The 14823-nt window shown below is 33.5% G+C and overlaps 1 protein-coding gene across 1 annotated transcript in view; it reads left to right on the forward strand.

Annotated features, from left to right (window-relative positions):
- The window catches only part of LOC115889406 (bifunctional glutamate/proline--tRNA ligase), a 44753-nt gene that overhangs the window by 26240 nt on the left and 3690 nt on the right, over positions 1-14823 (forward strand). Inside the window, exons 12-17 of the mRNA XM_030909388.1 lie at positions 7812-8010; positions 8074-8576; positions 8638-8847; positions 8914-9066; positions 11707-11824; positions 13460-13968. Coding sequence (XP_030765248.1) covers positions 7812-8010; positions 8074-8576; positions 8638-8847; positions 8914-9066; positions 11707-11824; positions 13460-13968 — 1692 coding nt within the window. The remainder of the gene's footprint in view (positions 1-7811; positions 8011-8073; positions 8577-8637; positions 8848-8913; positions 9067-11706; positions 11825-13459; positions 13969-14823) is intronic.

The raw sequence follows: 14823 nt of genomic DNA on the forward strand, positions 1-14823 counted from the left end.
TGTCCATCGTAGGTCGGGGCCTTGAGGTTCGCAGTTCCATGAACGCCAGGTGTCTTTACTTGTACCTTGGTCTTCTGTAGGTCCATCTCTAATTTTTCCATTTTCTGCTGAAGGCGTTCCTCAAGATCTTCTACGGCTTCTTGAAGGTGGATGTCTTGCCTTTTTCCAGTTCTTCAAAGTTCTTCTTAAATCGGTTTTGATCTTCTAATTTTTTCTTTCTGGCGACGCACTTCTAAATCTTCAACAATTTTCTCCAACCGTTCTTGTCTAATTTCTTGATTTTCAAGAATTTTCTGAAGCCGGTTCTGTTCTTCTTGTTTGTCGTGCTCTCGTTGAACTTTGAAATCTTCGAGAATTTTCTCAAGCCGGTCCTGTTCTTCTTGTTTGTCTTGTTGTCGTTGAATTTTCAAATCTTCGAAAATTTTGTCTTGTCGGTCCTGTTCTTCTTGTTTTTCTTTCTTTTGACGCGCTTCTAAACTTTCTAACATTTTTTCTTGATTTTCCATAAGTATTTTCTGTAGACGGTCTTGTTCCTCTTCTTTCTCTCTTCTCATATTCTCCATAAAATCGCCCAATAATTTGCTTACTTCCTCCATTTTCTTCGCTTGCTCCCTTGTACCAACCATAAAAATACTTAAATTCTGGCTAAAAATCTTCCAATCCACTTAATTTCTTCTTAAAATCCTCTTGAATCGCACTTCCGACACCAATTGTTACGGATTCCGTGGGTCCACTATTTAAACTCACGATAAAATACTTAACGAATTTATTTGTTTCACTCTGTACACAATAACTTATACTATTTACAACACAACTTATGCAACTACTATTACTCTAACGGTATTTCGCGGTATTTTCAAACTTCAGACTTCAGACTATCTTCAGACTTGTCCAACTGTCAAAGCGCGGGCCTTATATACCCCCTGGCGATGGTTTCCGGAATTTTCTAAAGAATTCTATAATTTTCTTTTACTTTCTGGCGAATGCGCCAGTTTCCTCAATGCACGTTGCGATTATTTAGCAGTATGCAGTTATGCAACCAGTAATACACCTTGACAATATTATATTATATATATTAACTAACGTATATTGACTCCAAACTGCATTCTGTGAAGCCGAGCCGGTGAAATGGGTATATAAATCTTCGCTCAGTTAGTGGAGCACAAGCGTTGTGCGCAAGCGTGAATTTTTAATTATCGATCGGATAACTAAACCAATCAGAGCATAAGCTGTTCATTCGTACGACTTCGTACAGCTTCGTACGGCTTTCGTTCGCGCTTTTTCAGCTGTTCGAATTTGAAATTCGTTCCGACGATTAATATAAATAATAATGTTAATAAATTCCATTAGTAGAATAAAGTTATTTTATCCTACTAGCTTATAAAATATCACTTTAAACGTGGATAAAAAATGCTTAATATGATTGTAGATTAAATGACTTAATGTTTTAAATAATTAAATGGTTACATAGTTTTACCACGGTTTTACTACGGATATACGGCGTGGTTTTAGTACATAAATTTAATTCTTAGATTTTAAATTAAAACCACAGCTTACAGAATAATATAGCTTGGACACTCGCCAATTTTTCCCACGCTCGAATTTAAAACGCCCCGCTCCGACGATGCTTAACTGAATTAAGCGAGCGACAGTCAGCCTCATTCAGTCTATGCATAACCTCCACCGGTGACCAAGAACGGTAAACTAATAGGATTGCTCATCCTCATAAGACGTACGTTCACCTCTTCCCGCGCTTCAGCTGACAGTTGTGACGTCATTGTAGTCCTTGTCAACGCCTTCGTGGCCTTGTCATGATAGTGTGTATTATTAGTTGCCTATGGTAAACATATAAAAATAACAGCTGAGAAATTTTGAGTTATTTATTTTGTCAATTTTAAATGTGAAAAAGGTGTCTTTAAAGTTTTTAGAGCTATAGAGTGTATAAATACGTACATTTTGTGTTGTGGATTGTGACAAAGTGCTTACTAAGTGCCCACGATTTTATTTATTAATTATTTTAAAGCAAAATATGGAAGTACTCTAAAAAGAATGCTTGCAAAAGGTGATGCTGGGAACTGCTGTTCTTAAAAATGCATTATCCGAGTATTTAATACGATTTATACAGTTAATTTTCTATACTGCATACATATAATGTGTTTAAATAAATAAACTAAATAATGAACGTTTTGCATTCGGCAACCAATAATGCACGTGTATATATTATTGGTTGCCGGATAAGGACCATGACGGATAAGGACCATGACGAATAATAATAACGATGAAGGAATAATAACCATGACAAGGACTACAATTACGTCACAAAGCGAGTAGTTTTCGCATGCACCTGGCGGACACTTTTGGCTGAATGAGCAGTCCTATTAGGTTAACTGTTCTTGACCGGTGACGAGTAGGGCCGTATTACGGAAGATTTTAATTCGATTTTTTCTTATATTTAACCAGAGGTATTTGTGCTTTTATTTCAATTTTATTTTTATTGTTGGAATGGGAAAAGGTTTTCCTGGATGTGCGGCTACTGGTTACACAAATAATTATGGAAATAATTCAAAATATAGTCTGTTTAATTTTCAATTCAAAATTAATGTTCAATTCAAAAGTATTCACACTTTAGAGCTTTTCAAAACGATAAAGACCACTTATTTGGAGGCTTGCTAATGCCAAGTGACCATTTTTTTATTTAGTGTCCTCATTGGAGGCTATTTTTATAAGCTTTGTATGTAACTATCTATGTATATGAGTATGTTTTTGCGAGGCAAATCTTGTAAGCTAAATTAGAACCACTTCCTTTTATTGTAGGAGATTGAAATTTGGCATGTAGGTTCAGACCCGATGACAATACATTTTTTGCAAGGCATGACCCGAATTTTTGACAGCTGTCAAAATGGCGGCATTTTTGAGGTTTTTGATTTTTTAAAATTCTATTTATGAATGGATCGGGCTAAAATTATATATATATATATATATATATATATATATATATATATATATATATATATATATATATATATGGGTATATTGTGGAAAAAAGTATATGGACGGTCATCTTGAAAAAATGACAGTTTAATGACATGTGAAAATTTCAAAGTCAACCGATTTTGATAAAAATTGATATATAGGATGGCCATGGGCTAAAATGAAAGAAAAAAATTTTGAGCTGTCAAATTTGACAGCTGTCAAAAAAATTTCAAAGTTGTCCGATTTGGGATAAAAATCGATGATGGCCATGGGCTAAAATGAAAGAAAAAAATTTTGAGCTGTCAAACTTGACAGCTGTCAAAAAAATTTCAAATTTGTCCGATTTTGATAAAAATCGATATATTGAACTACCCCATAGTCGGTTTTTTCATTTTATTTGTCTCACATTTGAACTGTCAAATTTGACAGCTGTCGTTTTTTTTAAGTTCTCCTTTTTTAATGAAAATCGATATACATATTATTAGGATGCCCATAGAAAGTTATTTAAGAAAAAAATTGAGTTTAAATGTGTGGCACTGAGAAACCAGCATAACTAAAAAGTAGAAAATAAATTTTACAAAAAAACTTTTTTTTAAAAACAAGCTTTTATTTAAATTTAAATACACTAAAAAGAATAAAATAAACTTTTTCTTTAAAACTTTTATTATGAACTTCTAACGCCATTACATAATTTTAATATTATATAAAAGCTTGTCGCGAGATTTCTCTACATCGATAAACAAGTAAATTAACTAAAACCTGTGTCTACCTTGTCTCATTTTCAAAGTTTGTGTTATGATAGACCACTAGACCAGGAATTACAAGATAAAGTCGTACCAGATTTTTATGAGTGCAACTGTACACTCAAATCTCGCGGCAAGCTTTTATATATTAATATTAAAATTGTGTAATGACGTTATAAGTCCATAATAAAAGTTTTAAAGGAAAAGTTTATTTTATTCTTTTTAGTGTATTTAAATAAAAACTTGTTTTTAAAAAAGTTTTTTTATAAAATTTATCAGAACAATTTTGAAGAACTTTCCTTAAATGAAAATATATTATGTAAATTCGTTAAATTATTTCAGACAATTAAATTCAACCATCCTTGTCAAAATTTTCCTATAATGTATTTTTTGTTAAAATTATACGCAAAAGTTATAGTTATTAACGTAATAAGGCCGATAAACAACAAATAACGGCCGGGCTGAAGTTTGTGATCCGAGGCGATAGCCGAGGATCATAAGCAGCCAAGGCCGTTATTTGTTGCCATCGGCTTTCAATGTTGCAATTCTAGATTTTCGTCATACTGCAGATTTTTAGAGCAATAAACACTACTATTTAATAACAAATTTTATTGAACAATAACACAAGTAAGGATAAAAAATACATAATGTCTTATACTAAAATTCATTTTTCATGATAATGAACATGGAAATTAAAAAGTGCACTTGTTGTTCTTAGAAATCTGTAATCCTTCCTGAGGGATTTACAGATTTTATAGAAAAGATGATGCTACTGAAGAATGGCAAATATTTGTATCCACTAAAGACACATTATTTTTGGAGCTATCATGAAAAAGTTGATTTGTTATTTTCATTCTTTTGGAAACTGATTTTTTATGTAATTTTCTGCCACTGTTGAAGACTCCCATCCTCCTAGCTCCTTTTAGCGATAGTAAATCACCACCATTTTCGGCGAGCATGGTTGCTGATGATCTACGAAATGAATGCCCTGTATAACGTTCTGGATTCTCCAAGTTCAAAAATTTTGCAATTTTCTGCGGTACGCTCCCCGATGGTATGTATACCGACGATTTGCTTAACACACTTGCCTTTCTTTGTAACCAATGAAAAATTTTGGATTGTCAAAGTTACGAGGACGCAGGTTGATGTATTTTTGTAAACCATAGGCATCAAACGGAGGCCCGTTTTGGAATAAGAAATTTCCTATCTTTCTTATTTTAGTATTTCTTAATGAGACAAGAATATTTTCTCCGAATCTTCGAAATCATCAACTGTGAGTGACCAAAGCTCGCTGCGCCTACAAGCTCAAGAATACCAAGCACCAATACAATTTTTCGAGTAACCAGGTGTAATCATCGGCATCCAGTAGAAATTATTTATGTCATTCTCCGACAGAACTTTGGCTTTTTTGGTGAATAACCTTCGTTTTTGCGCCTCAGAAACATGAACAGTTTACCAAATCTATGAACAAATATAATTTAGATGAGTATGATTAAATATCGAAGAATATAATGGCTTTTACCTTGATATGTCGATGTTTTCATATACTCTCAACGCAAGCTTCAGCATGGAATCTTTGTCCACAGTGATGTAGGAGAATACATTTCAGACATTCTTTTAGCATAAGCCAGCAATACCGCTTCATTTACGCTGTTTATACTTCTATCCTGCCGCCACTTCAAAAAATTGTCATATTCCTGCTGATATCTCTCTCTGGTTATAGTCGGAAGTATAATTTTGAGTAGCCGCAGCCGCTTCCTCCTGTATTTCCAACGGAATTTCTCGCGACATCTCGCTATGGTCTATTTTCCCAATTTTTGAAAAGTCCAACTGACAATAAATAGTCATTGTTGCAGGTGACAGACGTTACGATTACCTTAGAAACTTAACGGCCGCCGGCCGTTATGATAACGTCCGGCGGACGTTATATGCATCTTTTCCATTCTGATTTTGCTTATGTTATAATAATATAACAATATAGTATGACGAAAATTTATTAATACCTTAAAGAATATTAATAAGAACTTAAATGTAGCAAACAAAAACCGAAAGCTCCTAATTTGGAAACATTCGTAAATAACTATAAGTAATCAATGTACCTATTTCATTTTGCTGTTATTTCTAGAAATAAATTAATTAATTTGTTTTTTAAATGTTTTTCTTTGAGAATGCATATTTATTTAAAGTCAACAATTTAAAAAACGTGTTTCTAAATTATGTTCTAGCACCAGTCGAATAATTTTTTACGTCACGTGTAAAATTTTTTTTAATACATCTCTGGGCTGACTGCCGCTTACGCGGCTATTGGTTGTGGCGAGAAAGCTCGCCGCTCTAGTGTTCTCCCTCTTTTGAATCGCAAATCCGAGCGTAAAAAGATCAAAGCGGCACGCTACACTGTCCGAGCTGTTTTTTACTTAAGCTGTGTTAAAACTATAGATAGTAAAAATTAAAATGCAATTTTACTGTAATCACTTTATTTATTAATTTTAAAATCTGTAAACTAGAGGCAATATAAGGACACAGAACTTTACCAACTATGTACATTTACTTATAAAAAATTATGTTTATTTAATACGTTGCCGTACCATGTTAGAATTTTTAATACGGAATTTTAATTTTTTTCTAGCTGATCAAATTAGCTATTTTGTAGTAATACAATTATTTTAGTATTAATATATTTATGACATTTATATTCATAAAAATTTGTACTTGTTTGTCAATTTAACATTTAATTTTTAATATGAAATGTAATTTTTCAATAATCAATTCTGCAATGTTAGTAAGGCAAATGTTATTAGATATAATTAATATATTAAACATATTTTTATAAAATATAACATAAAAAAATTGTTTATATTTAATTTTTAGTAATTATTTAAGTGACACAAAAGAGAAAAGTTAATTTTATTTTGGCCTTTATAGTCAGTTTAATAACATTACAGTTGAGGGTTGGAAACTTTGGTGATATAACAGCAAAATAAAACATCAATTCACCACAATACACCAAAACACTTTTGCACCGGACGCGCATTTCGCTAACCATGTTAGCATTAACAGCAAATGATTAAAACTAAGTTTTGTCTGCTGATGATGGTATCATAGTTAGCGAAACACGCGTCCAGTGCAAAAGTAAAGTGTTTTGGTATATCGCAGTTTAATAACATGAATATTTTAGTAGGATATAAGAAAACAAATGAGTTAGCATGAACAGTTTATTATATACTTATGGAAAGCTATTCCAACAACCTTTTTCCTGTCGCACAAAAAACACAATTTTCTACTCATTTTTGTTTCAAAGAAATAAAAACACAAGTGAAGAGTGAAGCTCAAAATACACAAAAGCCGATGCGAACACAAAGACAGTTGAATAGAAATGAGGATCGTGTTTGCGCTCCCGTTCCACCACGCGTTCCACAAGGCCAAGCTAAAACTAATCGATATTCGGAATTTTGGAGGTGTGCTATTGCGCCAGCTTTTTTTTAACAGACGAACTTATGTGAAATATACATGGACCGGTTATCTAGTTGTCTCTAACTCAGCTTCAACTCCAACACATTGCAGGGATAGGCGATAATCAGTATATATTTAATATGTATATGGTCATATGTTAACATACCAATGTCGCTTTTTTATCTGAAAAAATAAAAGAGTTATAGGCGGTGAGCCACTTTCGAGACGCACCCGGTATATAAGTCCATATACTTAGGACTTTTCGAAAAAAAGTGAGTTCGAGTGACAAAATTTGTAAGGTAAATAAAACGCGAATTAAAATATTTAGAAACAAAAGTTTTTTATTAAAGTTTTTAAAACTTTTATTAAATTTGTAAATGTTTTAGCTAATACTCTAACTAATTGTTAATGTTAACATTTTAATATGAAATCTAAAATTTGACAAGTAAACCAAGTTACACAACTCTGACTGTATACTTAATTTTCGGTTTATAGGCAAACCAGAAATACAGATGAATATCGCAATCTCAAGTTTTTCGTTTATTTTAAACATTGAACATATTGAGAATCAGAGCTTTCAACTATTAATTTTGTTAAAATTCGATGTGATCGTTGTCTTAAACTTATTAATGGTTTAATATGTAGACATTGCTTGGCTTAAAAGCGAACTACAAGAGTCTTACTGGACAAGACTGGAAACCAGGTGTTGTAGCAAGCACTCCAGTGAAGGTGGAGCCTATTTCACCACCTCCTGATTCACCACCAGCATTTACTTCGCTATCGGAAGGTGATCTACTGGATCGAGTTGCTATTCAAGGCGATAAAGTTCGGCAGTTGAAAACAGGTAATTTGTCATTTAATTTAATTCGGTAATTCGGTTTAAATATTGTTTTTTTTTTAATTCTAGCAAAAGCAGATAAAACTACTGTTGAGGGCGAAGTAAAGATCCTTCTGCAGCTTAAAGCCGACTTTAAAGCTGCCACTGGTAAAGACTGGAAGCCCGGTATGAAACCTGAAGACCCCCCAGTACCATCAACAACCCTGAATGGCGCTGGAGATAATTCCAAAGATATCTTGACAGCGAGAGTTAACGAACAAGGAACGATTGTCAGAGATTTGAAGAGTAAGAAAGCTAGCAAGGCTGAAATAGACGCTGCAGTGAAGGTTTTACTGGATCTCAAAGCCGAATATAAGAAACTAGTCGGTGAAGACTTCCCTATCGCCGGTAGAGCACCTAGCAAACCTAAAGAGCCAGCCCCAGCCAAAGAGAAGGTTTCGAAGCAGAAGCAAGCGACTGGAAAGGAGAAGAAACCGGTAGATATAGATGAGAACAATGGTGGCCCGAAAAAACAAACCCGTCTAGGCTTGGAAGCAAAAAAAGAAGAATCGTTATCGGACTGGTATTCTCAGGTAAGGATGTGTCGTAGAATCGATATTTTGTATAATATCGATATACTTATTCTATTTGCAGGTTATTACCAAGGGCGAAATGATCGAGTACTACGACGTTTCGGGATGTTACATCTTCAGGCCGTGGTCTTTCGCAATTTGGGAAGCTATAAGAGATTGGTTTGATGCAGAAATAAAAAAACTAGGCGTGCAAAATTGTTATTTTCCGATTTTCGTGTCGAGAAGTGTGTTGGAAAAAGAAAAAACGCACATTGCTGATTTCGCACCTGAGGTACATCTATATGTTATATAACCTAACCTAACCAAACCTCTATAGTACAAAAAAAATGTTTTGTAGGTAGCTTGGGTAACCAAATCAGGAGACTCAGATTTGGCCGAGCCTATCGCAGTTAGACCAACATCAGAGACAGTAATGTATCCGGCCTATGCAAAATGGATACAATCCTACCGCGATTTACCCATTAAACTGAACCAGTGGAACAACGTTGTCGTAAGTAGAAACTCTATGGTAATCGCAAAACATTTTCCGATGCACGTGATCAGCTTTGAGTGACAAGCGTGGCGACAGCGCTACCAGATTGTGATGGATTTATGAGAGAGATTTATAGCTTGGCCTGAATCTTAATTTAAAAGTGACAAACAATATATTTATTATATCATTTTTTAAAGATTTTTACGTTTTATTTTTAATTTAATAACTAATATTTGAGTAATTAATTGATTTATTTGTTTTATAGTACTATTATACTGTTTATTTTACTTATTATATATTGGCAAAAACTAGTCTATTATGAAGATTTTTCTAAGCGTTATTATGGGTTATTTATTTATTTATTGATGTACATCTTACAACGCCATAAGTGGTAATAACAAGTAAGAGGGTGCTATTAATGCACAAACTAATAATCACAGAATTTAATAAAAACTAACGTGGAAATAACTGAAAGTGGTGTAATGTGCTTATCAATCAAACTTACTTCTCTGACTGCAGTAAAGGGTAATAAAGGACCTTTATTATCACGTTCTCGTTCACAATAGTTTATCAGGGAAGCTACAAGTTCTTTACTTCGACTGTTCAAATGCTTCGGCATATTTTCAACACACAATTTCAAGAAATGCAATACAAAAACTCGAAAATTTAGTTCTTAAAAGAACTGTTTGTGCTTAAAAGTACAATTGAGCGTCCGGATTGCACAACGACCTTAGCGCGTGGTCGCAGGCAGCCCAGTAGGCAAGCGAGACAGCGACTCGCCGATTTAACAAAATAAATAATTTTAAACCTGCCGTCATTTCGTTAATAATTATCGTATCGTGTTGATTTTTGCATAGAAATACTCATGAGTCTTTGGCGCTTCCGACAAGCCTAAATAACTGGATTATTTTTTATATCTTCGATTTGTTTACATTGCCCGAGCATATTATAACTTTGAGATAAAAATCTCTGTTATAAATTTTAAAACTGACAGATATGAATACTATCATTTAATTAGTTGTACATTTAGTTACAACATATTCAAAATTTAGGTCTATCGGTTTATGCTAGCAGTAATATCGAGTATAAATAAAAAAATGGTCAGTACAACGCTCGCCGTTTTTAGCGCACGTTCAGCTTTGGTTTTAGTTTTAGCGCTATTTTTACAGAAAATAAATTCTGAACTTTGATCAAATGAAAAGAACATTATCATTGCTGATATCTCCTGGTTATAATGTAGTTATTTTTTCAAAATATTGCATTGTTTTAGCTTAAAAAAAGCTTGAATTATTCGGCTTTTTTGCGAGAGCTACCGGCGCTGCGTTAATAAAGAGATGGCTATGTACCTCAATCGAAAGGGAGTATTTGCGATAGTCTTTTGTTTACACGGAGTATAGAAAATTTTTGCCACAGTTTGTTTACTACCAGTAGTATTTGTGCGTTTTTTTAATTATTTATTATTAAATAGAGGGAAATGCGACCGAAAAGAAAGGTCAAAAGTCAGTAGAAATCCGGATAAATGGAAGTGCAATATTTCCAAAAAATCTAGTGACGATGTAAAATTACAGTCTATTGTGGCTATGATTGACGTACATAGCCATCTCTTTATTAACGCAGCTCCGGTAGCTCTCGCAAAAAAGCCGCATAATTCAAGTTTTTTTAAGCCAAAACAATGCAATATTTAAAAAAAAAGAACTACATTATAACCAGAAGAGAGATATCGGCAATGATAATGTTCTTTTCATTTGATCAAAGTTCAGAATTTATTTTCTGTAAAAATAGCGCTAAAACTAAAACCAAAGCTGAACGTGCGCTAAAAACGGCGAGCGTTGTACTGACCATTTTTTTTATTTATATACTTGGGCAATGTAAACAAATCGAAAATATAAAAAATAATCCAGTTATTTAGGCTTGTCGGAAGCGCTAAAGACTCATGAGTATTTCTATGCAAAAATCAACACGATACGATAATTATTAACGAAATGACGGCAGGTTTAAAATTATTTATTTTGTTAAATCGGCGCGTCGCTGTCTCGCTTGCCTACTGGGCTGCCCGCCGCCACGCGCTAAGGTCGTTGTGCAATCCGGACGCTCAATTTAAAAAAAAATACTATGAAAATAGGCAAAAAAAACGAGAATTACTCACAAAGATGCAAGAACAACACGATATTATACAAAATAATGACATTAGGATAATTGTCAAATAATAATAAACAACCTTGCTGAAAACGGCGCAATGTGACCAACATAGCGATAATAAAATTGGGTTTAAACTAATTTTTGCACCTTTAATCTAAATAAAATACCTGTTACAATCATTTGCTCTATAATGTAAAATGAAGAGCTGCTCGGTATCTTAAATTATTCAACAAATTTAAACATTTTTGCCAAAATTTCATTTAGCCAGGTTTATAGACTTTAGTGTCAATGTCGATATGATTGATAACGTGCATTGGAAAATGTTTTGCGATTACAACATAGTCCAATCAGCTATAGAATATATGTAAAGTCCCAATATATGATATTAGTGGGAAGATTATATTATATTATAGATTAAACTGGGAAGTAGTATTTTTTCTTTTTTGTATGACATCTATCCAAATCCTATATTCTGTGGCATAATGAATAAATTGAAACAAAAAAAATTTGATCATTTAGAGATGGGAATTTAAACATCCTCAACCTTTTCTACGCACTAGAGAATTTCTGTGGCAAGAGGGACATACGGCTTATGCTTTGAAGGATGAAGCTGATGTTGAAGTCAAAATTATACTAGGTATGTTTAAAAACAATTATGTGTTAGGTTAGGCACTATGTGCGCATATTTAAAGGACATGTTTGAAAAAGTGTAGTTTGAAATGTTGAAAAAGTAATAAATTAAAAAATTATTTTTTACGCGTAAAAATTACGTGTTAATTGTGTGTAATAGTTTTATTTTTACGTGTAACAAATATTTTTTTACGTGTAACATATAGTTTTATACGCGTAAAAAATAGTTGTTTTGCGTGTAACAAATAATTTTATACGTGTAAAATAAAAATTAATAAATAATTTGATTCACTTTTACAAAATTTGTATTGAAATATTAATATTTTTAAGAAGCACGTGGACTGCTCACAAATACACGTCGCGTCACTGCGAATTTCTAAGCCATTACCAGTAGCTCGTGTGTCACGGCCTTGAATATTTACTACCAGCGCGCGTAAAGAAGTTTTACTTACGAGTCACTTAAATTTCATTAAAATTCACTAAAAATTACTAACTACTGCTTTTAAGCCCTGTTTACAGTATAACGTTCTACCTGTCACTTTTGCGTGATGTCAGAAAGACCGTCTAGAAAATTTACGGCAGTTGTCTGACGACTGTAAGACAGTTGACTGACGGTTGTCAAGACGGTTGAAGTTTTACCTGTCAGGTGAGATGGATTAAAAGCTAGCGTACACTAGGTTTTCCAAACCGGGATCCCGGTGTATGTTTATCTCTGAGATCCCGATTCCCGATATTAAATCTCGGGATCCCGAAAATCTAAAAAAATTTAAATGCCCAATCTAAAAGGATTCCACTTTATACATTTTACTCTTTCAAAGATTATGTTTAAGTTATACTAAGCAGAACGTCAATATCTAAGAGTTAAATTTCCGTGTTTGCTATAATTTTTTTTGCAACAAGAATTGTATTTTTTTACTTACTAAATATGAATGATACTCTGTTTTGTTTATTTTAATAAAGCTATTTTTTCACTTTCTTTTTGATATACACGGTCGCTGATATGTATGGGAACGGTCGATTATTAGGTAAAATATACAAGGTACCGCAAAAAAGCTTAATACAAAAGATTTGATATCTCATTTTAATTTTATACATCTATAAATGCTAACTTGAAAACGAATGTCAAATATTATTAATTATCACAGTTTCCGCAGAATGGCATCGTTAAATGAAACAGAACATATTGAAATTAATTAAATGGAAGAATGGAATTGTTTGAATAAGTAATATTTTCAAAAGTCAATGACTCGGAAACGGTTGGGTTGAGGTACTCGATTTGGTATTAGAATTCGGTGTGTATCTCGATTTTTCCTTAGAATCGAAGGAAGAATTGAAATATGTAATAATATACAGGGGGTTCCATTTAAAAAATTAAACTTTGATGCCTTGGACTATATGACCGATTCTGTATACTTAAATTTAATACTCGCTAATAGACATTTAAAAACGCTCTAACTTTTATATTTAACTTTTTGCGGTACCTAGTATGTATGTAGCTGCATTTTTTAATAGTATTTCTTTAGATAAAATGTCTCATTCTGATAGCCAATCCTGGGACTATAGGTTCTTACACCGGGATTTCAAAACTACCGCCTGGGACGTGGTAAAACACTGTACTATAGATAGAATTAATTTGTTTTAGACTTGTATGCTCAAATCTACGAACATCTGCTTGCCATACCCGTCATTAAAGGTCGCAAAACCGAAAAAGAAAAGTTTGCAGGCGGTGACTACACCCTCACAGTCGAAGCTTTCGTTTCTGCCAGCGGCAGAGGTATCCAAGGTGGTACCTCCCACCACTTAGGTCAAAATTTCTCAAAAATGTTCGAGATCGTCTACGAGGACCCCGAGACCCAGGACAAGAAATACGTATTTCAGAATTCGTGGGGCCTCACCACCAGGACGATTGGCGTCATGATTATGGTACACGCTGATAACCAGGGCCTGGTGCTGCCCCCTAGGGTAGCCAGCGTGCAAGTTGTTATTGTGCCATGCGGTATAACTGCAAATCTGTCGGAAGAAGTCAAGAAAAAACTGCAGGAATCTTGCGATAGCTTGGAGAAGGATTTAAAAAAATCTGGAGTTAAAGTTAAGGGAGATTACAGACAGAATTATTCACCTGGATGGAAGTTCAACCACTGGGAATTAAAGGTAAGTGTTAGATAGATATATTTTATATCAATTAAACTTTTAGTTACGTAATCGAGGGCGCGATTTTTAAATTCAATGTTTACAACCATGGACATATTCGACGCCGTGCTGACTAACTGGAATTTAAATTTCGCGCTGGGGATTCAGTTGGTAGCTCTGCTGTGAAAAATGTCAAGTTGCCGCATTTATTTATTTCCTGGCTGACACTGTTATTCGTTTTGACATTTTAGTTTTGTATTAAGAGTTTTTGGTTTAAATAAATGGTATTGTGATACTTTAAGCTTGAAAATCTTTACTAGCAGATATTGCAGTCGAATATTGTTCTTTTTAAAACCGTTTTTTCTGCAAAACGTGCAAGATAGCCGTAAAAAACTTATCGCAACTTTATTAGAATATTTTGAACGGGAAAGCGGTAGTGTAATGGTCTTTTATGTCCCTTAAGTGCTGTTAAGAGGGTGAGTTTTGTTGATGTAAATAATAACGGTTTATCTATACTAATATATAAAATCCTTAAGTGATGAACTGACATGAATGATGTGCTGACATACTGATTAATCACGATCTTGCTCAAACCACTCAACGTAAGAAGCTCAATTTTGGCATACAGGTTGATTCTAGGGTGTAAAGGTTCGATAAGAAGGGATTTTTCGAAATTCCAGTTCTAAGAGGGTGAAACCACCCGTCAAATATTACAATATTTTTTATTTAAAAAACGGTCAAGTTTCCGAAAAAAAGCTTAAACGCGTATATTTTATTTTGTTTTTTTACATATTTTAAGATTTTTTAAAAAATGTATACAGGGTGTTTCGAAAAATCTGGTCATTGATTAATCACGATCCTGCTTAAAGCGCTTGA

This window comes from Sitophilus oryzae, unplaced genomic scaffold, assembly GCF_002938485.1.
Source record: "Sitophilus oryzae breed Bouriz unplaced genomic scaffold, Soryzae_2.0 scaffold_813_pilon_pilon, whole genome shotgun sequence".
Classification (NCBI taxonomy): Eukaryota; Metazoa; Arthropoda; class Insecta; order Coleoptera; family Curculionidae; genus Sitophilus; species Sitophilus oryzae.